Here is a 22966-nt window from a genome sequence, read left to right as displayed (position 1 = left end):
TTGTTCATCTAACCTAACATCAATCAGATGATTAGCGTTGAAGCTGACCTCCATTGTTCATTGGAAGGGAAACCCTTCTCGAGAATGCCATGAGATTTCTTCTTATATTTCGTATGAAAAATTGGTAAAATTTTGATTTCGAAAAGCGGGTTGGTTTTGGTTCATTGCACCTATCGGGAGCGTTCAGTAGATTTACGTGCGGCCCCGTAATCAATTCATCACGGTTTACATGAGTTCCTTGATTGCTGAAAACCAACCTCAAGATGCCAATATGATTGATCTAGTGATCTTATCTACAATTTTTTTTTACGCTTCGAATACCAAGACAAAAAAATCTTTTCTTTGATAGACTTATCTTATGTTTACATTAACGAAGAACCATATATTGTCGTTGATCATCTATATCAGGTGACCCTCTTTTTTTTGACATATCACGTAACCCTCTCATATTTAATTAATTATAACTTTTTTGTCGATTTAATTAATTAATTATATAACTTATTTGAGTGATTCCATTGAAAGATTTTTCATGCGACAGGAAGGAACAGCTTCACACATACTCTCTGCAGAAACACTAATTAGCTTGGGTTTGATTCGGCCCATCTTAATCTCTTAAAGATTCCGATGTGAACATGATCCTAAGTCCTAACAAGTGGCTTTCATTGTAAAATGCTTAATCGATGGAGTCAAGTCATGTAACATCTTTTAAATATGGGCAAACCAACCAAACCGACCAATGGTTTCGTTTAAATTTCATAATTCAAATGGAATTTGTGCTTAACGATACTCCACCCACCGAAAACATATAAAATTACATTTTTGCAGCTATCATATCATAGTGCAAACAACGTGGAAACTGAAAGCTTCTAATAGATTTAGTACTAACTTGACTTCATTAGTTATCCATTTGATTTGATGCCTTTGATACAATTAGGATATTTTATTAATTTCCGTGGACGATGGTTAATTTGTACACCATGATGACATCTTTACAATATTCACACATGATTAACATGACGCCAATAAATCTGGCCATGGAGGGTGACATTAGCTCATAGTCTTCGTCATCATCCATATGATTTTTTATTTTGCTGGTCACATCACATCATCGTTTGTTTTATTGGTCGGGTATTTACAGCAGCATCAGATTCATTCACACCTCCTCAAGCTCCAACTGCAGCAGTTGAGAGAACAGAATCCAATTCGCTCTTCGACCGTTTGATCCTCTGATCATCATCTCCACCGTCCATTCCATTTGCCCAGATCTCCGGAATCACCTCAGCAACACTATGCACACTCTCCACCGCATAATCTGCTCCTTTGCATTTCACCGTCTTCCCAACCTTCACAAAATTAAATCCATTAATTAGTCATAATTAATCATAATTATTAATCATCATGATACGACGTCGGTTAAGAAAGAAAGTTACCAATACTGTGTGAAGACCCATTTCTTTTCCCGCAGCAACATTGTGAACACTGTCATCCAAAAACAGCTGCAATCAAAAATTGAAACGTGTTAGGTATTCTTATTCTCCATTTATTTAAAACATTTTAATTAAATTCATATAAAAATTTCAATTTGTTTTTATTTCGTGTAAGAAAACGACATCTCGAAGAGTAGTTAACATCGTCTCACCGTACGACGAGGATCCACGTTGGCAGTGTGGATAGCAACCTTGACAGCATCCAGCGACGGTTTCAGCAGAACCGGGAACTCATCGGGTCGGGTCGCGTGAGGGAGATTCGGGTTCATGGTCTCGAAGCATATGATTTGCTCAAAACAGTCCTGGATTCCGAGACGATCCAACGATCTCAGCGCGTGAATCCTATCTGAATTTGTAAAAATCTTCAAAAGAAATTTTCCAAAATTAGGAAGATACATAAATAACAATTAATTTGAAGTTAATGGAAGAAAAATTCAATTTGAAAATAACATACAATTTTTCTTTGTTGGATGGAGCGTAGGAGGTTGCGTAACTGAAAATCAGGTTTGATTTGATCGTAAGGTAGCCTTCCGTGGACGAAACTGTGGTAATCTTCAGCGCTGACATCATAGCCTAGTGCCTGCAAGTAATTAACAAGTTGAGGTGAGTGATTATTGTTGAATTTGAAGAGAGTGTTGATTGATTGAAATTTGAAAATGGAATTTGGTTATAGTTGAGTGATTACTCGCAAACCGGCGAGGGTGCTGCCGTAGGTTTTGAAGAGTTCAACGCGGAGGGAGGAGGCTTTAGCCGGTGAGAAGCCGCATTTCTCGATGAGGAAGAGGTCGATGTTTTTCTTGACGGAGGCGCCGATTCCGGTGGTGGAAGGGTACAAGGTGTCGTCTAAATCTGTTTAATTAGTTATAAGAGTTGTTAATTACAAGAAGTGATATATGGTTTTGTTTTGACGTGGATGAAGATGAAGCGTCTCTTTGGTTTTGGTTTTCAATTTGAAAGTATATTTCTTCCATAGAATGTTTGAGACATTGAAATATGTGATCTCGAATTCCAATGTCTCAAACGAACTTTTAAACTGAAAACAAAACATAACCGAGGTATTAGTAACTTACCGAAGATGATGCAGTCGAAAGGAGAAGCTGCTCTGGTACCAAAAGCCATGACTGAAAAAATTAAGAAGAAGGAGAGTAGTGAAATGTGAGAGACGAGAGCGGAATGAAGCTTTGACAGAGATGAGAATTTATAGTGAATGAGCAGGGGCAGAGGGGTATGGGACTATGGGGTGTTGATTTAAATAGAGAGGATTTGGATTGGAACAGACACAATACAACAAGGGATGGATGGATGAAGGATTAGGATTGGTGAGTCAGCGTTTCCAAATTGTTGGAAGCCGAGTAGGCGTGGGCTCCACACGATAGCCGCGTACTAATTACTTCTTTTCTATAACTAACTGCTATGGCCCGCGGGAAACTTTCTACATTGCCGATATTAACCCGCCTCACGAAGATTATGTCACGAAAATTAGGGGGCAAAAACGGAAGTAGGTAGTATCTTACCAATCATGTCACAGCTTTGTGTTACAACTCAGACATGCATATTTAAAATTCAATTATTTAGTTTGCTATTTTTAAATAACTCATTAAGCAATTTATAAAGATATTACTATGACTTAGGCAATTACTAGTAGATATGTCAATTCTTCATAAACAAGTGTTTTAGTTTTACAAAACTACATAAACACTTATGTTATTGAATAGACTCAAATAACTTCTTCCAAACAAGACTAAAATGATGTAAGTCAGCAAGGATATTTGTTGGCTTTGCAGAAGAAAAAAAAAAACAATTGATTTCACTCATTATGTGGTTTCACACATTAACTCATCTTAATATTTCTCTCCTATTATTGTTATTATCACACATCGAAGGGATGTAATGAATAACTTTTAATATTTTCTATATTTCTCCCCTTTATTTTATTTTAGTATTTTTATTGAATCATATCGTTGAAATAATAATTGGTGGTGACTCGATTTTAACTACTGTTTATATGATGTTAAAACCATTTATCACCATGCCAAATATGTCCCTCGTATCCAATCAACCACCAAGAGACTTAGCAAGTTGAGACGTCATGTCAACCGATATGCTAGTGAAATATTTTGTTCAATTTTGTCCTTGTAAAGAAATTTTGTTTTGGGATGTTAATTAGTGGAAGGGTTTGACCAATTTAATTCTTGTAAGGATATCTTATGTACATGCCGACACTTGATCTTCAAGATTAGTCAAATGCTACTGTTTATAAGTCGTTATTAATGTATTTATGACTAGGGTTTTGGGCTCACCGACTATATAATGAGAATCCTATTATGTATAATTCATGTTCACTCTGTTACCAAAATAATACTCTTCAACTTTTTTGCTTTGTCTTATGATTTTATTCGAGAATGCAACTGAATAAGGAATACACTATTGATGGAAGAATATTTGGTAGCTTAGTTTTATTTATTTATTTACATCCAGTAATCAGCCACCCTTTGAATGTAGCTTTATTCGGGATTTAGTCACAGTTAAGGCTCTTCATCACTCCCCTAGAGTGTATTGTGGGGATTGAACCCGAGAACTCTGCCCACACACTCAGTCTGCGTTGCCAACTGAGCTACCTTCGAATGTGTTCGGCATCTTTTAAGTCTGCTTAAAAATAAGTTATTTTACGGTTGAATAAAAAATTAATTATATTTGAAGAGAAATTAATTTTTGTTTATTTTCAAATATAAAAATTATTTTCACTTTAAAAATCCAATAGAAATAATTAATATTTTCAAAAGATATTAGAAATAGTTTTAAAAAAACGTCTTCAAATAATAACTCAAGTGGTAAGAGTTAGAAGATATGAGTTGGGTGAGGGAGGTTCATGGATCAATTCCTGGAGAGCGCAATTAATCTTTCCAATATAACAAAAAACAAAATCGTGTATATTTTAAGGTTGGGTGGAAAAGGTCCAGTGATAAATTATTAAAGGGCGCAATTTATATTTCCAACATGAAAAAAAAAACCGAGTATATTTCAAATTAAATACTTTAAGCTTGGCATTGTTCAATACGGGCATGCGAAAAATGTGACTCGTTGAACACATTTTCTCTACTTTCCTCCCGGTTTAATAACCAGAAAAGAACTTCAAAAAATAATAACCAGAAAAGATAACTCCATTAAATACTCCAAAAAAAAAAGGATGACTCAAGCATTAAAATAGAAGGTTAAAGTTTAAAAGTAGATAAGGTTTTTGGATGAGAACAAGCACGCGATTCTTGTGCTGTAGTACTGTAGTACCATTTGGACTGTATAAAGTTGGGTTTGATTTTGTTTTTTTATAAGCAAATTAATTAAATATTAGTAAATTAATCATCATCCGGATTCGAACTTGAACCCTTCACCCTTCATCTCACCCAACTCTTATGTCTCTAGCTCGAATAATGTTGGGTTTGATGCCCATGCATATTTCATGTTTGTTAGATTAAAAGCCAACACGTGGCCTTGGTTTTGTTCTGAAGTTAATAATCTATGTCAGGAATTTTAGCCAAACAAATATAATCAAGGAATCGTTTCTTAAATTTAAGGGCACAATAACTCTTCAGCAGTGTTTTAAAACTCGGCTCGGACCGGCCGGTCCGACCGGTTGGACCGAGACTCGGTTACCTAACTGGTTAAAAAATTGGTGCAGTGGAGAGTCGAACACAGGACCTGAGGCAAGGAAAGAGAAGGTTTTACCACTGCACCACCAATTGCTTTGTGATTATACACGACTTTTATTGCTTATATGTTTAATTTCATACTGCATTTAATTTTTTTTATAATTTTTTAATATAGACCGAGTCAAGCATTTAAACCAATGATTCACTGGTCTGACCAGTGACCCATTAACTCAGTACCCCCACCGAGTCGATGACTGAGCCGAGTCTTAAAACACTGCTCTTCAGGATAGGATCTAAATTTTCCCCAAGTAATATGCAATATTACACCTTGTTATAACAGAAGATATCTTTTTCTAATCCATTCACGATCCAAAAATTTATTATGATGGGAGCAATATAACACACATAAATCTATAAATTAAAAAATACATCATATTGTGGGGCTCTTTTTACTTTGTGGGGCATTTTCTACTGTATAGGGTAAACATAACACTTATATAGGGGCAAATGTGGGGGCAAATGCTAGATTTTTTTAAATCATGTGGGGCAAATGCCCCCACCAGTTATATAGACGTAACCTTTCATTTTTTTTTATAACATGTATGATATTTAATTTTTTTTGTAAGTTATATCGATCACGACTCTCACTCACAATTATAATTAATCAAATTAAGTTTGACTCGTTATTCGACTAATTAAAAATTAGCTCTCAGCTCTCACTCGTTGTAACGGCTAGAGTTAAGAGCTTTTGAATCCGGCTGACAGTTACTTTTTGACTCTATTAGTCGCCGACCACATGGTGTAATACCCAACCATCCCGGTCAGACGGGCCAATGCACCACCCATGGATCCCATCAGGACTGACCACACGCAAATCCTTTTTGTGGGCTATCGCATCGTCGTCAATGATTGGCCGTGTTAGGATGATCAAGTACCTACCTCATGTGCCTCCATTCCACTCACGGGGAGCCATGTAACAGATGCAGCTACTCGGGCCTCATTGAACACCAAGGAATGAACACACACAAAAATTTGTGAGATGTTTCTCTTGGATTAACCATTCCAATATATCAATGAGCTAAAAAACGAAAGGGTGTTATATACAATTACATCAACAACGATACCGAATGTGATTATTGATTGATGACGAAAATGTGGCTCCAATTATGCACCAAAGAATATGATGGGCAATTATATACAAAATATGACAAGAGCAATAATTCTTTATTCTTGTATTTGATAATTGGGTTTTGACAACGCAAGGATATACCATGTTTTGTCTGAACCAACACACACAGCTAATTCGATGACACAATCAATTTGAGATAAACAAATGATGATCACTAATACAAAAATAAATCTCTTAGTTTCTTTGGTGCATTTTGTGAACTTTGCTTTACTATATGTGCACAAATCATAGAAAATATGCTCTCTTGTTTTTCAATTATAAGGAGCAGAGTGCCGACAGAAAAGAAAAAAACTAAAAATGTCATGTAGAGAAAAATCAAACACACGTAAAAGAATAATCATTCTTTCACACCTCATATTGAGGATGAGGTGGAAAAAGGTGAAGGAGGAGAGAGATAAGAAGAAGAAAAAAAGTATGAGAGAAAATATAAGATCATATGCAATGGGTGTGTTGAGTGGGTAGTTGAGTGTTGAGAGAGTAGTGTAGTGGTGTTGAGGGGGTAGTTGAGTTTGAGGAGAGAGGTGTTGAGTAAACTCAACATGTTGAGAGTGGGTCCGCCAGGCCACGTGGCGAGCTCTGATTGGTTCGTTGGATTTTTATCTTCTTAATCTTTTGAACTCAATTATTTCATTTAAAAAAAAATAATTTCCGGAAAAAATTTTTATACCAAAATTCATGATTTTTTTCCTCTATAAATACAAAATAGAGACTTGGTTTGTTAGATTTGGACACAGAAAAAAAATCCAAGTTTTTCACCATCTTATTATCTTTCTTACCATCTCATTATTTTTCTATCACAACAATTATCATTAAGAAAATAAAATATATTATTTTCTATATATTTAACAAAAAAATTGTTAAATGTTTATTGTTTTAATTTAATTTAAATCGATAATTGTAATTTTATGTAATCATAAAAACAAAAATATAAAATTAAATAAAAATATGAAATAAAAAAGTGGTGGGGTAGGGTGTTGAATGAAAAACTATTGGAGTGGGTAAAAGTTGAATGAGTGTTGAATTAGAGAGAGAAGATGATGTGGAGTGTTGGGAAGAGAAAAAGTGGTGTTGAGTGTTAAAAATCATTGTATATGGTCTAAGATGTGATAAATGATAAAATGAGAGAGATAGAAATAAAAATATGGTGAAAATGAAGTGGAAAAAAAATGAGGTGTGGGTATATCATTCTTGTTGCACATAAAATGTTCTCTATTTTTTATAAATTGCGTTTTCTCTAATTATGGTTTGGAAGAGGAAAGGAAACAACATCAAAATGCTAGTTACAAGTTGGTTAGAGCAAATTTCTAGTTACATTTTTTTTCCTTGATTAATTTATCGAGCTAATAAAGCATTTCTACTTTTAATATTGATCACAAATGGTCGTTCTCTCAATTTCTATTTTTTTTTTTCTGAATGATAGTTCAAGTGGTAAGAGATATATATAGGTTGGGTGAGAGAGGTTCATGGATCAATCCCTAGATGATGCAATTTATTTTTCCGATGTACAAAAAACAAGAGATCATATTTTCTTGACTAACATCTATAAAATAAATAGAAATCAATCAATCAATATATATTAGAAAAAAGAACTTCCATAGTGACGTGTCAGCACCAGATTAATTCTTAGTGACGTGTCAGCAGCAGAGTAATTCTCATAAAAATTATTCCACGTGTCAATTTGTTAGAGGGTAGAATTTTCAATTGATATATGTTTTAATTTATATATTCTAAACTAATTGATTGATATTATTTTAGAAGATATAATTTTCAATTGATATATCTTTTAATTTTATATATTCTAAAATAATTGATTGATATTATTTTAAAAGATAAGATTTTGTCTTTTAATTTATTTTAAATTTTTTTTAGAATATATTAATTAATTTTTATTGAATTTTCGAATTTTTTATTAATTCGGGATTTTATGAGTTTTTATTGTGATTTGCTAGATTTTGTTAGTTTTTATCTATCTTTATTTAGTACCTTTTTTAATATTAGATTTGATTGGGATTTAGGTTGTTTATTTCTTAATTTATCTTATTATTTATTTAATTTTAATTCCATAAAATATTTTATTTTATTTTAGATTTATTTTTAGTTATATTAATTAATTTTTCTTGAATTTTCGGTTTTTTAATTAATTCATGATTTTATGAGTTTTTATTGTGAGTTGCTAGATTTGATAGTTTTTATCTATCTTTATTTAGTACCTTTTTAAATTTTAGATTTGATTAGGATTTAGGTTGTTTATTTCTTAATTTTATCTTATTATTTATTTAATTTTAATTTCGTGAAATATTTTATTTTATTTTAGAGTTATTTTTAGAGTATAAATGAATTTTTTGGTATTTTTATTGAATTTTTATATTTTTATTTAATTCAGGATTTTATGAGTTTTTATTGTGATTTGCTAGATTTTGGTAGTTTTTATCTATCTTTATTTAGTACCTTTTTAAAGTTTAGATTTGATTAGGATTTAGGTTGTTTATTTCTTGATTTTATCTTAATTTATCTTATTATTAATTTAATGCTAATTCTAAGAAAAGGGAGTTGATTTGGTGCTGAGGGTCCACAAAGCTACTATGGACACGTAGAGATTTGATAGCTGCTATTTCTACCTCTGCCACATGTCGCGATCAGGACAGAGGTATGTCATAAGATGATGTTACGTGAAGTAGAGTTTATCATGTTGTGATTGATAGTTTGTGTCATTTCAGTTTATCCTTTGTTCGTAATTTAATCCTGGATTCTTAAATTTCACATATTTTGTGTGTTTCGATTCAAAAGTTTACAAAAATTTTGCATATGCAAGGGACCCTTTAACGAATTATTATTGAAGACGTAATGTTTTGATTCTGATGTAATATTTTTTCTATTGTTCTCCTTTCACTTTCGTATTTTTTTAAACCAGATTTTGGTATAGTTTGTAGAAATCCATGCGTGTGAAGCCATTCTAAACCAGATTTTGGTATAATTTGTAGAAATTCACGAAACTTATGATAGCCTGAATTTATATTCATTTCTCAAATTTTGCTCCTTTTTATTCATCATGTTTGAGTTGTGTGTATAAGCATACTATTTGCACTGTATGTGAATGATGCACAACTTACTAATTTTTTTTTTATGATGCACAGGTCAGTCAAATTGATGAAAGCATATGAAGAGCTCATATTTAATCTTCATGAGTATGTTTAGCCCATTCTTAAGGTTGGTTCATGTTTTCCTCAAACTCATCAGTTTTGCATATAATCATGTTTTAGTATGTCAATTGGGTGACTTATCTTACTTTGCTCTATATATTTCCTTAAGTTCAATTTAAATTGATTGTTAGTATAAGTTCATTGGTGAAGTAACCACAATTATTTTGGGTGGGAGAATTATTTTGTTTTTTTCTCACATATATAGATAATTTGTTGGGGTGTGCACATGTGGGGCATTGCACCATTTTTTGTTTCTCTCCACTGAAATGTGCCTTTGATTTTTTGTTTCACAAGGGTTCCACCCCAAGATTCACAAATACACTAGATACAATTCTTTCACCACAGTCATTTCAAATTGGTGAATGAGGGTTTTTTGTTCTTCAAGACTTCATTTTGGGTTTCTGTTTCAATCTTCTTCATGAATTGATTTTGTTCTTCAACTAATTGTAAGACGTCATATACTTCAAGGATTCCTGTTTTTCTCTTAATCAAAAGCAAAAGGATTGAGGAAAAGAAAATCTTCTGGGGTGCAGAATATTCACTTATTGGATCTGTTTTCAATTTTTTGAGGATTATTTATTTGGACCATGATATCAGGTCGTTGTGCAGCTTGCAAGAACCAGGGAAGGAAGTGCCTTTCAGATTGCATTTCTCTCCTTACTTCCCAATGATTCTCAAAGATATTTGACAGTTCACAGAATCTATGGTGGCAGTAACGTTGGAAGAATGCTTCAGGTAATCAATTCATAAAATTCTATGTAAATATACATATAATGACCATATTATTTCATTTGTTATAAATAAATTTTGTGTCCTTCTAACAAACCCCTTGACGACATATAGTAGTGTTACAACCAAAGATTTTGGATGTAACACTACTATATTACGATGATTTTGGTGCATTTCCTCTTCTATCTCATTCTTATGTCTTTTTCTGCTTCATGTGGATTAATCTCTGTATTAAGCTTCTTTTACTATGTTAATTAATCAAGTCAGATTATTTAAGCATAAGTAGAACTGTTTGAAATGTTTTTATTGTACTTTTCCCCTTGACAAGGTCCATCTTTTTTTAAAACAAAATTGGTGTTGTGGATTGAAGTGAAAGATTCATGTTTTGATTGTTTGGGTTACTTTTGGTTTCACAGACATGGTGAGCATCTTTAAGGTATCCAAATGGTATGTTTTGTTTCAGAATCCTTCTCCCCACCAATTCAAACTAGTCAGATTTAATGCCCACAATTCAAATCAATCTCACTCGTGCGAGGGCGCTGATCAAAGAGTTTTTTTCTCCATTTACAAGAATTAAAAATCAAACTTTTAACCTCTTACTTAAAATGGGGAACCACAATTTTCTCGGCTAATACATATAAATGGAATATAACTTTATTGACTAAATATAATTAAAATGAATGACTTTATGTATATGGAACACTCGCCATCATGATTGAGTCTGCCTCATTGGAAACAGAACAATCAAAGGCTGCCTTTACCGTGGGATCATTTTGATTTAATAGTTTTAAAAGTGATTTTTACAAATAAAGAAGATATGAGAAGACATGATCTCCAAATATCATTGCCGTTAAGCCATTCTACTAGCAATATTGGCCCATATGGTAATTGTTGTTATGCAATTCACCATGTCTTGGATTCAATTCTAGTATAGGACCTATCTAAAACAAAAGGCTTAAGAAAACACTTCATGAAAAGTGATCCTTTTCCATTCATTAAGTTGTTGACTTAGTTTTACATAGATACTGTAAGCATATTCATAAAGTAGCACAAAATAGGACCCGCTTGTTGCCCATTCATATAACATGTAAGCCTTTTTCAGGTGAACTACACACCAAAAGAAAAAAAGAAAAGAACAAGGGAAATACATAAGATAAGATGAAAGAAAAACTTGAAAGCCTTTTCACTTGCTTTGTGTCTTCTAGCATTACTTCTCTGTTTCACTTCTCAAGCTTTATCATGCATGCTTGCCATGCCCGTGTATGAACCTGGCAGCTTCCTCAGTGTACACATGAGTTTCATTGTCTAGCCTGTTATAAAAGTGTCAAAAGTGTGTCAAGAACAGAATGTTGCACGGGAACAAATATAAGAGGATAAGTGCGATTTTCGCTTACGAATTGCGAACAGTTTTGCTCAAAGTTGAGGATGATGAGAATGTTTTTCCATCTAGATATCTATTTTCCCCCAGAATTCTCTGCTTCATTCTGAGGTCTAGCTCTTCTGCACTAAGGTCTATTGGAGAATCTGAAGCCTATTATATTCCAAGAGACAAAAAAAGTCTTATTAAGATCTTTCCAATAGTTGAACAACTGTTTTTTTATACTTGGGGTATTTTCTAAGGACAGACTATATAGCATACAAAACAAATAATACAAAACAACTTGAAATTTATTTTAAGTTATATTTACCATGACCCATCCCCAGATATCAGCATAGGATGGGATATGAGCTGAATAAGGCACAACATCTGCAAACAAAAGCAAAATGTTAATTTGATGTATTCAGATATCTAGATAGAGAGCATCACATAAATGTTCTCTTTTCCCTTGGAAGATCACTTACACTTGAAAACTTGTCTCAAGGTGTTGTAGATACAAGAGAATACTTCTTTGTGGCTAAATATTCCAGCTGGCCCAGCCTTAACATAGTAACAAAACATGGGTAAGTTAATTTATGTTTCATTTTCTAAGTATTTGATACATATAGACAATGGTCCTAGACTCCTAGTACCCATATACCTGTGTGACAAAGATGCCACCCTGCTTCAGTTTAGGCTTAACAGTGAACTCATAGAAGGACTTGGTGTACAGTTTATAGCAAGGGCCACCATCAATTGGGTCTGCTAAGTCACCAACTATCACATCATAGTTTTCCTCTCTGGCTTCTAGCTCACTCCTGCAACATGACACATAATAATTGGAACTTGGTGGCAAAGATAATGAACACTATGATCCAGCAAGAACAGGATATTATACGATTATCAAACCTGGCATCATTGATGATGACTTCAAGTCTCAGATCACAGAATGCTTCCTTGTTCACAACTAAGTATGATTTGCAGAAGTTCACCACCTCCTGCTCCAGCAAGCACAGAGACAGAGATTTTAATCAGATTATTCCATGGTATATATAAATGTACAATTAAGAGCTAACTTTGTACATAGGAAATTTCACCTCATCTATGTCACACATTAGAACTTTGTCTATGGTCTTATGCCTGAGTAATTCCCTTGCAGTAGACCCTTCTCCTCCTCCCATAATAAAAACATTCTTTGGGCTATAACATGGCACACAAAACATGATTGAAACAAATTTTAAAATGCTATGTATATCTCATAAGATCTTTAATCTTTAAAGAGTAAAGGAGGTAGTACTTAGGATGGTGAAGCAGAGCTGGATGAACAAGACATTCATGGTAGATAAATTCATCTGTCTCTGCACTCTGAAGCTTTCCATCAATTACCAAAGCCTGCAAGAGGACACAAGAAAATAACAGGTAAGAGGCTAGTTTAATTTAGCTTCCAGATAAGCAAAGATAACTACTATCTGTTGTATAAGCACTAATTGCAGAACATGTGCACCTTTCCAAAGGGCTTTGTATCCAACAATGCAATGTCCTGGTACTGGCTAGCTCCTGTGTGCAATATACTGCAACCATACCAAAGATAGTAAAGGAAAAGAAAGGATAAACGATATATATGAATGATACGTACAAGTTTCATTCAAAGCTATTTTTCTCACTTGAAAAATGCTGCCAACAGTATTAAAAAATTCAGATGTATAAAGTTTGTGTTCTAATAGTACACTATCTACATCAATAAACCAGATGACATTGTTGGACAAAGCTATAGTCTTATTTTCATTTTGGTTATATGTTGTCTGCCTTTTTTATGGCCACAGGCAAAAAGAGTTCATGACTTTTTAGTATCCCTTTACTTTTTCCCAGCATGAGAAGCTGAAATCGCCAAATTGGCCGTGATCTGCCAACAAAACTAGACAACTAGTGCTGTATTTTTGTCTCACTCAAAAGCACTTGCTTCTTTCACCTTTTACCTTCTTGTTTTGTGCCTTTATTCTTGAATCTTCTAAAAGAAATAATAATTGATTATAAAATCAACATGGAGAACTAATTATGCAGAACATAAATTTGAACGATCTGACAGAGGAAACTATTTTATTTGGAAATTTACGCAAGATGGTAGTAATGTGTTACTACATTACAACTAGATATTATATCAGATATGATACTTTGGGTTGCCTAAAGAACATAAAAACTATATATATCTAGATATAAGTAATGTACCTATTGAGAGCAAAGCACCATCTTAAGTCCTCTTCAATCTCTTCTTCATACCAGCAACTCTTCCTATAACCATTCAGGGAATGGCTTTGGCCATTGACTCCATTATTAACACTGCCATTGCTAATTCCATTTGAGAAAGCTACCTCACCCATCTTATCTTGCAACTCAGAGCTATTGAAAGAGAAAAGATAGGAAGAGAGAAGTGTGTTGTGGATAGAATGTGAGAATGGGAGGGGAATATAAGGAGGTGAAAATGGTAGGGAAATCAAAAGGGACAATGATTCGGGTTGGGAATGCGAAAACCAAGAAATATAGCAAGTGGATGTGCTCAATGGCTGAAAAGAGCAATATCTTCCTGGGGTTCCGTAAAGTTGAATACATATAAGCTCTAGGGGGATTTCTGAGGTTGATTTGATACCATAGTTAGGCCAATAAGTTTCTTCTACCTATATTTTGTGCATATGCATGCTAATGTACAGTAATGCCAACTCATAGTAAAATTATAAAGATATGTAAAAGTTGCTAGCTTTTCCCCATGTCTATGGGGAAAAATATCTAAATCATAATTACCACAAACATGTTATAGGCATTGTCGATTTCTTCACATTATTATTTTTAAGATTTTGTTTTTCAAATGATCACAATATTGAATGAAGCAAATGTAAATCTAGTCCTTAGTAAATTAAATGTAACACGTATTGAATGAAATAGAACTAAAAATTTCTCATTGGTTAAAGGACACATGAGAATTTCTCAAAGCATATATCAAAGAGATGGCATGCATGATGGTAATTGATGATGTTAATGCTACAAAGTTGTCGTGTAGGAGTTGGTTTTTGCATAAATATTATAGAAAAGGATAAAAGAGTGATGATTGTGGGAGTGACAATTACCGAAAATTCTGGTAATTCCTTTTGCTTCAGAAATGTGTGCAAAAATCTTGGGTTTGTGAGAGGAAGAAAGAAAGCGTGCAGTGGAGACCATCATATATATTCTCTTTGTTGCTTCAAAAGCATGGAAGAGAACTGCGCGTGCCGTTCCATAAGTACTCATCATCACTGTCACCATCCAAGCCAATCCTCCAAACTAATGAAATTAAATTTCAACCCCACCATTACAAACAAAAATTAACCATTCCACTATTCCCTTCTCACCATTGGTACGTATCATATGATCCCCCATTATTATGTGGCATTGAATAAGAGAGTACCTAATTAACCGGCAAATAAGATGACTGAGTTAAGAAATTACTTGCCTCAGCTAAAATTCACATGTCGCACGACGATCCACTTATTAACAACCAATCAACATTGCTTGCCCAAGAGCTAGTAGCTCTTGGAAAACCATCTACAAGACTTCCTATAGAAAGATAAATACATTTTTTTTTTACTTTGTGACAGTAAAAAAAATTGTCGCGGTTGTGGATGTCTAAATATGGTTGGTTTTGTCCAACTTTTTTTTTTTGTCTTTGAATATATACAAATCACATTAACAAATAAAAAAATATAGTTAAGGCATGAGATAATTATACTATGGTTGTAAAATTTCACTAAAGAAAGTGAGATTTTTTGTATTATCAAAATAGTCGAGTATTTCTCTACAATGATATCTACTTTGTGCGTTCAAAAGATATCTACTTTGTGGGAGCAGGAAAAGTGGGGAGGGTTACATGTACATACTTACAGCATCTCCAATGGATACCTTATTTTGGGATCTTAAAATAAGATCCGGATCTTATTAGATCCCACCATTTGAGCTATCCTAGGTGGCATGAGATCTTAGTTTTTGCTAAGATCCGTGCCTTAGCTCATGTACTCTCAAATGTGGGATCTTAAATAAAATAATATTTTTTTTTCTCTCTCCTTCAATACAAAAACCAAAGTGAAAAATAGGGAGGGAAATAAATAATATAAATATATTTGGTACTGTGGGTCCAGTCAAAAGTAAAATAAGATCTCAACCACTAGAGTGAAATGTGCATAGGGACCTTATGAGTGTCTTAAATCCTATGTGGCAATCTGAGCCTACAAAAAGTGAATTAAGTCCTAAAATAAGATCTCACCATTGGAGATGCTCTTAGTGGCTGATTTTGTGTTGATGTAAGGTTGGCATCAGCATGATGCTGTCCACATAGACATTAATGAGGACAAGGGGGGACATTAGAGGAGATGCAGTCGCTCATGCTGGCCAACCTTGAATTCAAAGAAATCATCCATGGTTGGGGATTATGGAGAAGCTATGATGAACTCAGTGTCATCGAGTGTTAAAGTTATTATGCTTCAAAATTTTAAAATTGAACGACTCCAGCGTGTTCTACTTGTAAATCTCAAAATGAACAAGATAATCATTCAAACTTATTACAAACTAAATTAGAACATGAAACGTCAAAAAAATTGAAACATGTGTTCGATGGAAAATAAATAAATTAAATAGGTGAAGAATGACTACACAATGAATTAGAAAGATTGAGACATGCAAGTTGGAAAACTTGAAATTTTGGGTTAATATACTTTATATTTGGTTGGAATTTATGGATGATTGTTGAGCAATTAAATTTGATATCCAACTCTAATATATTCACTATAATTTTTTTCCAATAAACCAAACAAAAGATATGTTCACATTATCGGAGAAAATGGAAATTTGGTTTGCATAAACTTTTTTTAAAGCTTGGTCTAGTCCGCTAGTATGTTTAAAGACAATATAACAAGATGCTAGCTATCACAATTTTCACCCGCTAATGGAGATCCTTACGACGACTCTGCTCAATTTGAGGCCTTAAACACAAGTAGTTTTTTCCAATAAAACTCTTGAACTAGTGATAACAACACAAGTGACTAAATTCTACTATGTAGAATATTCTTTTATTTTTTTGGGTCAAAAGTGTCTGTAAGATTAAGCTCCAAGATGCCGCTTGGCTTGACTCTCTGCCTTAATCTCTTACAATAGTCTAGAAGTAAAAATATAAAGATACAAGATACTACTATTGTTGGCTCAGTTAATATAGCCGCACATCCTCTGCTAGGGTTTTTTACAGATCTATGCTTCCACTCCCCTTGGGGGCTTCTCCCCCTTGGGGAGTTCCCCTCCTCCTCTAGGGAGGTCCTTTTCCTACTTTAGGTAGGTGTTTTCCCACAAAATGGTGGGCTCTTACCACATTAGGTGGTTTTATTACCCAAATAAGTGGGTTTTTTTGGTGTGTTTGTGTTCTCTCCTTTGCTTCTAGCCTTCACCTCCATCACTGTGAGCTTCCTCTGCGCCGTACTCCTCCTCCAGATCCGGCCACCGTTATGCAACACTCTCCCCCTCCAGATCCGAGCATCATTCCTCCACGGTTATGAGCCTCTTCCTCCTTGACGTTTCATCACCATATCCTGCCTTTGTCCCAACCTCCAACCTCCACCGCCGCCTTCCTCTGTCCTGCTGCCGATCCCCTTGCGACCTTGGCCGGATTGCACCGCTGTTGTCACCTCCATCCTTTTCTGCCCCTGCCGCTTCCTCTGTCCCTGCAGCTCTTATTGCTGTTATGTTTGGGATCTGCAAAAGTTTGCTCTTCTCCCCTGTTTTCAGATAGCTAGTTTGGCCCCTATGGATGCTGTTGAAGTCTCTCATGTTGGGCTTCTCGGATAGCAGCACGTTTGCAACCCCGGCAGAGTCGATGGTGTTGTTTCTCAGGAAGCACTGGTTAAAAACGGTTTTACTTTCTCTGCTCAGAAGCCTTTTAGCTTTATGTTAATTTAGGGTGATTAGGAGCTTTTGTATGACCTTAAGGGTTTTTACTTCATGACTTATGCTGATTGATTCAGCAGAGTGTGCATGTTTGATCTTCATGGTCTTATGTTTTTGTACATTGCTAATAGCACTCCCTGAGATTTAGTCTCACATGTTGTAAGTGCCGTTTGGCAATCCTTCGGATTTTAATTCCAAACATTATTGACCAAAAAAAAAAAAGAATCCAATTCTTCATCCAAATTAGTTTGTTTGTCTTTCTTTTGGGCCTAACAGGTGTAGTTGATAAAGGCCCAATACAACTACTATCAGTCTAGTGTTTTTTTGGTCAAACACTGTCCAGTTTAATTTATGCTTCCTAACATTCCACGTATTTTTCATCACCCAAGTGAGCAATCTCGTTATGCTTGTTTTGAAGTTTGAACCAACAGTACTTTTTTTTTGTTTTCTCCTGTCCAAAAATAAATCCAACAGCTTTTTTATATAGTTAAATTATCCCCAACGCATTTTTACTGAACTGAAAATATATCCTGCCGAGTAATCTTAAGTCCAATTAATTTTTTTTTGTAGAGGTACGTGTCTTGTTTTAGTAGTAAAAAAAAAACTATATTGAATCAGGAAAATCAACCTCCATGTAAGAGTTTATCGACCTGTTTATAAAAATTTATTTGAATTTATCTTATAGTAACATAATATGCTCATGTTAGTATTTGGAAAAATTTATTCAAATAGCTTATGAGTTATTTTACTTATTTTAAGCATATATATTTTAATCAAAACAAAATATGGTATAAGAATAAAATGGAGCTTTGGTATGTACACATTACCTTATACATACAAAAACAGCAATGAAGACCCTGTTTGTGTTTGTCTTCATGCTCTTCTGGAGCTCAGGAAAATGCAGCCACCCTCACCCACTTGACCCTCTAACCCCTTCTGAGCTCAACCTAGTCCGAACCATAGTCCTAAAATCACACCCAACCTCAACCACCACCCACAAACCTCACCTTCAACTACATAGGCCTCGACGAGCCTGACAAGCCTTCCATCCAATCATGGCTATCACCCAACAAACCCCATCATCTTCCACCTCGCCGAGCCTCCGTCATAGCCCGGTTCCAAAAACAGTCCCTGGAGATCACTGTCGACCTCTCAACCCGCTCCATCATCTCCACCAAAACTCACAAGGACCCTCACGGCTTCCCTATGCTCACCTTCGGGGAGCAGTTCATGGCGTCTCAGCTTCCGTTCAGCTACGAACCGTTTAAGGAGTCGTTGAAGAAGAGGAGTCTCAACGTGTCTTATGTTGTTTGTGCTGCTTTCACTATTGGTTGGTTTGGAGAAGGGAAGAGCGAGAGGAAGGTGAAGGTGAAGTGCTATTATACGGAGGGGAGTGCTAATTTGTATGCGAGGCCGGTGGAGGGTGTGGCGGCGGTGGTTGACTTGGATGAGATGAAGATTGTTGGGTACTCTGATAGAGGTGTGATTCCGGTGGCGAAAGCAGAGGGGACTGAGTATCGAGCTTCGAAGATGAAACCACCGTTCGGTCCCGAGCTTAAGGGTGTGGCTGTGAAGCAAGATGAGGGACCTGGATTCACCATTGATGGCCATTCTGTGAGGTAACATTATTGGTTATAGTAATTATTTATTGGAAATTAAAATTCTATTCCTAGTTTAATCTGGTCAATATAATTATGAAGAAGAAATTTGAGCTATAATTATGAAAATATATTAATGATAAGTTTACATACGTTTTGATCATCTTCCAACATGTTTTTCAACAGTTTTTAATTGCAACTAAAATTTACTGTGGCTAAAGCTGTCGCTAAAGTGTATATTTGAAAAGTGTATGCCAAAATGGAAAAGAAATAAGTAATTAAAAAATATAATAGATACTCCAGTGGCGGCGGATCGACCTCGGGTCAGGGTTCAAATTTTTCAAATGAACACATCGGTAAAAATATAATGAAGAACAACTTTAATATGTTTATACATGAGAAATTATACAAGTCATAGTTGTGCAGATAGAGGTGCAAATAGGTGTAAAACTTAGTCTACTAATATAATTTAAAATTTTCAAAGGATTAAAAAAAATTATATAGAAAATTAAGTGCAATTTTTTTGTTCAAGGGGTTCACCTGAACCCCTCACTTATACATAGGTCCGCCCTGGATACTCCATGTTTATAGATACTCCATTAATTTTATATGAAAAAAAATGAATGTACATCTAATTTAAAAACCCCATTTTTTCAAAAAGACAAAACTTACCTCAAGTTCTTACCTCCATTATATCCAAAATCTGTCACCTAATTATTTTATTCCATGTCATTAAAAAGTAGTAGAAGCTGAACGTATAAAAATTAAAAAAAACTAATCTTTATACCATTCTTCTTCTTTTATCACTTATTCTTATCATATGGGGAAAAAAATTGTTTCCAAAATTATGGTGTGTTATATTAAGAGATACCAAGCATGTTTGTAAAGATTATTTATATATTTATATATAATCAGGGATATCTGGAGTACTAAATATAATAAAGTTTGGTTGACATTCCTTTCACTCACATGAGAAATAAATAGAAGAGATAAAAAATAGTCATAAGAATTGAGACATGTGAAGAATGTGAATAAAAATAAGATGAAAAAGAAAATTAGGTGAGAATGAATTAAAATATTTTATTATATTAATTATTTTTCAATCTTTCATATATGAATGGATCCACTCATATTAAAATTAAATTCTCTCATGTTCCCTTATGTTAAGATTTTATGTTTATCTTTCTCTTTCGGATTTTTCTTTCTCATTTTTTTAGTTTTTTTTTCTTTCGCTTTCATGTGGCTCATGAAATTGTTTAACAAATTTTTCTTTTGAAAGAAAATTGTTTAACAAAATTAGTTATGTAGGAATTATAAATTAAACTCATAAATAAAGGTATAATAATTTGCTCATCACCAATTCGGCATCTGTCAAATAATGATACCAAAGAGATTTTATGAACAGCAAGCATCCATTGAATATCTTTTACCTGTAGTTCAGAAAATATAAGTTCATCACAAACATTATATTACTTAGATTGTGACCCTTTTTTTTCCATTCATGTAATCAGCTGGGCCAACTGGAATTTCCATTTGGGGTTCGACATTGAGGTTGGTCCCATAGTTTCTCTTGCATCAATTTATGATCTTGAAAAGCAAGAATATCGCCAGGTGCTATATAAAGGGTTCATATCAGAGGTGTTTGTGCCATACCAAGACCCAACAGAGGAATGGTATTACACAACCTACTTTGATTGTGGTGAATATGGCTTTGGACAATCCATGTCTTCATTGCAACCTTTCAAAGATTGTCCTGCCAATGCTGCCTTCTTAGACGCATACTATGCTAGTTCAGATGGAACCCCTGTAAAGATAGTTAATGCCTTCTGCATATTTGAGAGGCATGCTGGCGATATCATGTGGCGGCACACAGAAATTGGAATCCCAAATCAAGTGGTGTGTTTTTTACTTTCAGCTTTATTTTAACATTCTTGTTCATTGTTTTTTCACAGTTTATAAAATGTTCATTGTGTTTTTGGCAGATAACTGAGGTCAGGTCAGATGTAAGCCTAGTGGTGAGAGTGGTTTCAACTGTAGGCAACTATGACTATGTAATTGATTGGGAATTTAAGCCCAGTGGTAGCATCAAACTTGGGGTATGGATTCATGCACCATTTCTTTATTCAAACTTGTAATGCCAAATTTTGGAGATACATGTGAATAACGTACATGTTTGCAAATAGTTTTACTATTGATTGTAACGCCAATATCAATTTTGGTAAGAAGCTCATAGTAGTAGATTGTGAGTGTCATAATTGATTCTGGGATAAAATAAGTCAATCCAGACATGCTAGCAGTAGACTCACTATATCTTGTGAGACTTGCTTTAGTTTTGTTATTTTGTACTTTGTTAATGGTAACATTCAAATAAAAGTTCTTGAAAATGATTTACCATGTGTGTTATTATTGTGCACATTATTCTCAAGCTTAACTTCTCTTTCAAATAGAAATTGGAACAAATGAAGCAGAGGTCTAAGTTATGTACACATTTACAATTTTCATTTTACCTTGAAATAGTATGTGCCTGTTGTTTAGAAGCTAACTCCATGTTATATTTTATATAGGTTGGGCTTACTGGAATATTAGGGATTAAGGGAGGGACAGTTACCAACAGAGATCAAATCAAAGAAGACATTTATGGCACATTGCTGGCAGAGAATACCATTGGTGTCTATCATGACCACTTCTTGACCTATTATCTTGACCTTGACATTGATGGTGAAGCCAATTCCTTTGTCAAGACCAGTTTGAAAACTGAAAGAGTGAAAGATCACACCTCACCTAGGAAAAGTTACTGGACAGTTGTAAGTGAAACTGCTAAGACAGAAGCTGATGCCAGACTCAACCTGGGGTTGAAACCTTATGAGCTACAAGTAGTAAATGCTAATAAGAAGACAAAGCTAGGGAATAAAATTGGGTACCGTTTGCTTCCAGGCTCAGTGGTGCATCCACTTTTGCTTAATGATGATTATCCACAAATCAGAGCTGCTTTCACTAATTATAATGTATGGGTCACACCTTACAACAAATCTGAAAAATGGGTTGGAGGATTATTTGTTGACCGTAGCCAAGGCGATGATACTTTAGCTGTTTGGAGCATGAGGTGAGTCACTTCTTGAATTCATTCTAACATCTATGTGTTTCAATTCAAATTTTGGACACACTCTTCATAATATGCATAAACACAAGTGTGAAAAATGGTTCATGTTTTGGTGTTTGTGAATTGAATGTGTAGGGATAGGAAGATTGAGAACGAGGATATAGTACTATGGTACACGATGGGATTTCATCATGTTCCTTCCCAGGAAGATTTTCCGGTTATGCCAACCTTGAGTGGTGGGTTTGAGCTGAGGCCAACCAATTTTTTCGAGAGCAACCCGGTCCTTAAAGCAAAATCACCAAAGCTTGTGTACTGGCCTAATTGCACTTCTCAACATTAGCAAGGTATGCATTTGACTGAACCAACTCAACAAAATTTGAAGGATTAATGTAATTTAAGGTCATTGCTGAATTAGCAGGTAGGGTACCTTTGCACTGATTGGATTTTATTTGATGTTCTTTACATACCCTTTTTCTCTTTCAACTTAATCAAATTGAATTGAATGAGGGCATCCCTTTGTTTCATTCTTCTCTTGCCTAGTTCCTTTCATGAAGCAAATCAAATAGAATGTTGTTACAAGGCAATGGTTGCTAAGATAGAGGCCCTTTGAGATGAACCATACCTACATAATTGTATATCTTCCACCAGGGATTTATTCCCATTGGTAATAATTGGGTTCTCAAGATATAAAGGCATACTGATGG

At 34.5% G+C, this 22966-nt stretch overlaps 3 protein-coding genes across 3 annotated transcripts; 1 reads left to right on the top strand and 2 right to left on the bottom strand.

Annotated features, from left to right (window-relative positions):
- Nucleotides 1–920: 920 nt before the first annotated feature.
- Nucleotides 921–2722, bottom strand: LOC130718605 (uncharacterized protein C24B11.05). The gene is made up of 6 exons (XM_057569223.1): nt 2558–2722; nt 2173–2336; nt 1942–2067; nt 1640–1849; nt 1431–1496; nt 921–1343 (listed from the first exon to the last, which is right to left on the bottom strand). The coding sequence occupies exons 1-6, from the start codon at nt 2604–2606 to the stop codon at nt 1164–1166; spliced, it is 795 nt and encodes a 264-aa protein (XP_057425206.1). The 5' UTR covers nt 2607–2722; the 3' UTR covers nt 921–1163.
- Nucleotides 2723–11219: 8497 nt separating this feature from the next.
- LOC130717355 (thermospermine synthase ACAULIS5-like) lies at nt 11220–14229 on the bottom strand. The gene is made up of 10 exons (XM_057567558.1): nt 13836–14229; nt 13114–13180; nt 12907–13001; nt 12707–12809; nt 12519–12607; nt 12271–12427; nt 12095–12170; nt 11941–11999; nt 11647–11783; nt 11220–11562 (listed from the first exon to the last, which is right to left on the bottom strand). Exons 1-10 carry the CDS (start codon nt 13985–13987, stop codon nt 11490–11492), a joined length of 1008 nt encoding a protein of 335 aa, XP_057423541.1. The 5' UTR covers nt 13988–14229; the 3' UTR covers nt 11220–11489.
- A 4164-nt stretch (nt 14230–18393) lies between these two features.
- LOC130717353 (amine oxidase [copper-containing] alpha 2, peroxisomal-like) lies at nt 18394–22786 on the top strand. The gene is given in 6 exon segments (XM_057567556.1): nt 18394–18565; nt 18567–19183; nt 20674–21058; nt 21145–21258; nt 21727–22265; nt 22398–22786. Coding segments are annotated over 6 exon segments (2013 nt in total). The 5' UTR covers nt 18394–18412; the 3' UTR covers nt 22603–22786.
- The last annotated feature ends 180 nt before the right edge of the window (nt 22787–22966 follow it).

The sequence above is a fragment of the Lotus japonicus genome, chromosome 5, assembly GCF_012489685.1.
Source record: "Lotus japonicus ecotype B-129 chromosome 5, LjGifu_v1.2".
In the NCBI taxonomy this organism is placed as follows: domain Eukaryota; kingdom Viridiplantae; phylum Streptophyta; class Magnoliopsida; order Fabales; family Fabaceae; genus Lotus; species Lotus japonicus.
Note: the sequence above shows the minus strand (reverse complement) of the source record. Positions and strands in the feature narration are given on the sequence as shown.

What these genes read in the sequence shown, in the direction of transcription:
- LOC130718605 (XM_057569223.1), bottom strand. Translation starts at nt 2,606, where the DNA reads ATGGCTTTTGGTACCAGAGCAGCTTCTCCTTTCGACTGCATCATCTTC. An exon ending in TTTCGACTGCATCATCTTCG is followed by an intron (nt 2,337 to 2,557) that starts GTAAGTTACTAA and finishes CTAATTAAACAG; the next exon opens with ATTTAGACGACACCTTGTAC. An exon ending in ACGTGGATCCTCGTCGTACG is followed by an intron (nt 1,497 to 1,639) that starts GTGAGACGATGT and finishes TTTTGATTGCAG; the next exon opens with CTGTTTTTGGATGACAGTGT.
- LOC130717355 (XM_057567558.1), bottom strand. Translation starts at nt 13,987, where the DNA reads ATGGGTGAGGTAGCTTTCTCAAATGGAATTAGCAATGGCAGTGTTAAT. An exon ending in GTGGCATCTTTGTCACACAG is followed by an intron (nt 12,171 to 12,270) that starts GTATATGGGTAC and finishes TACTATGTTAAG; the next exon opens with GCTGGGCCAGCTGGAATATT. An exon ending in CTTGAGACAAGTTTTCAAGT is followed by an intron (nt 12,000 to 12,094) that starts GTAAGTGATCTT and finishes TTTTGTTTGCAG; the next exon opens with ATGTTGTGCCTTATTCAGCT.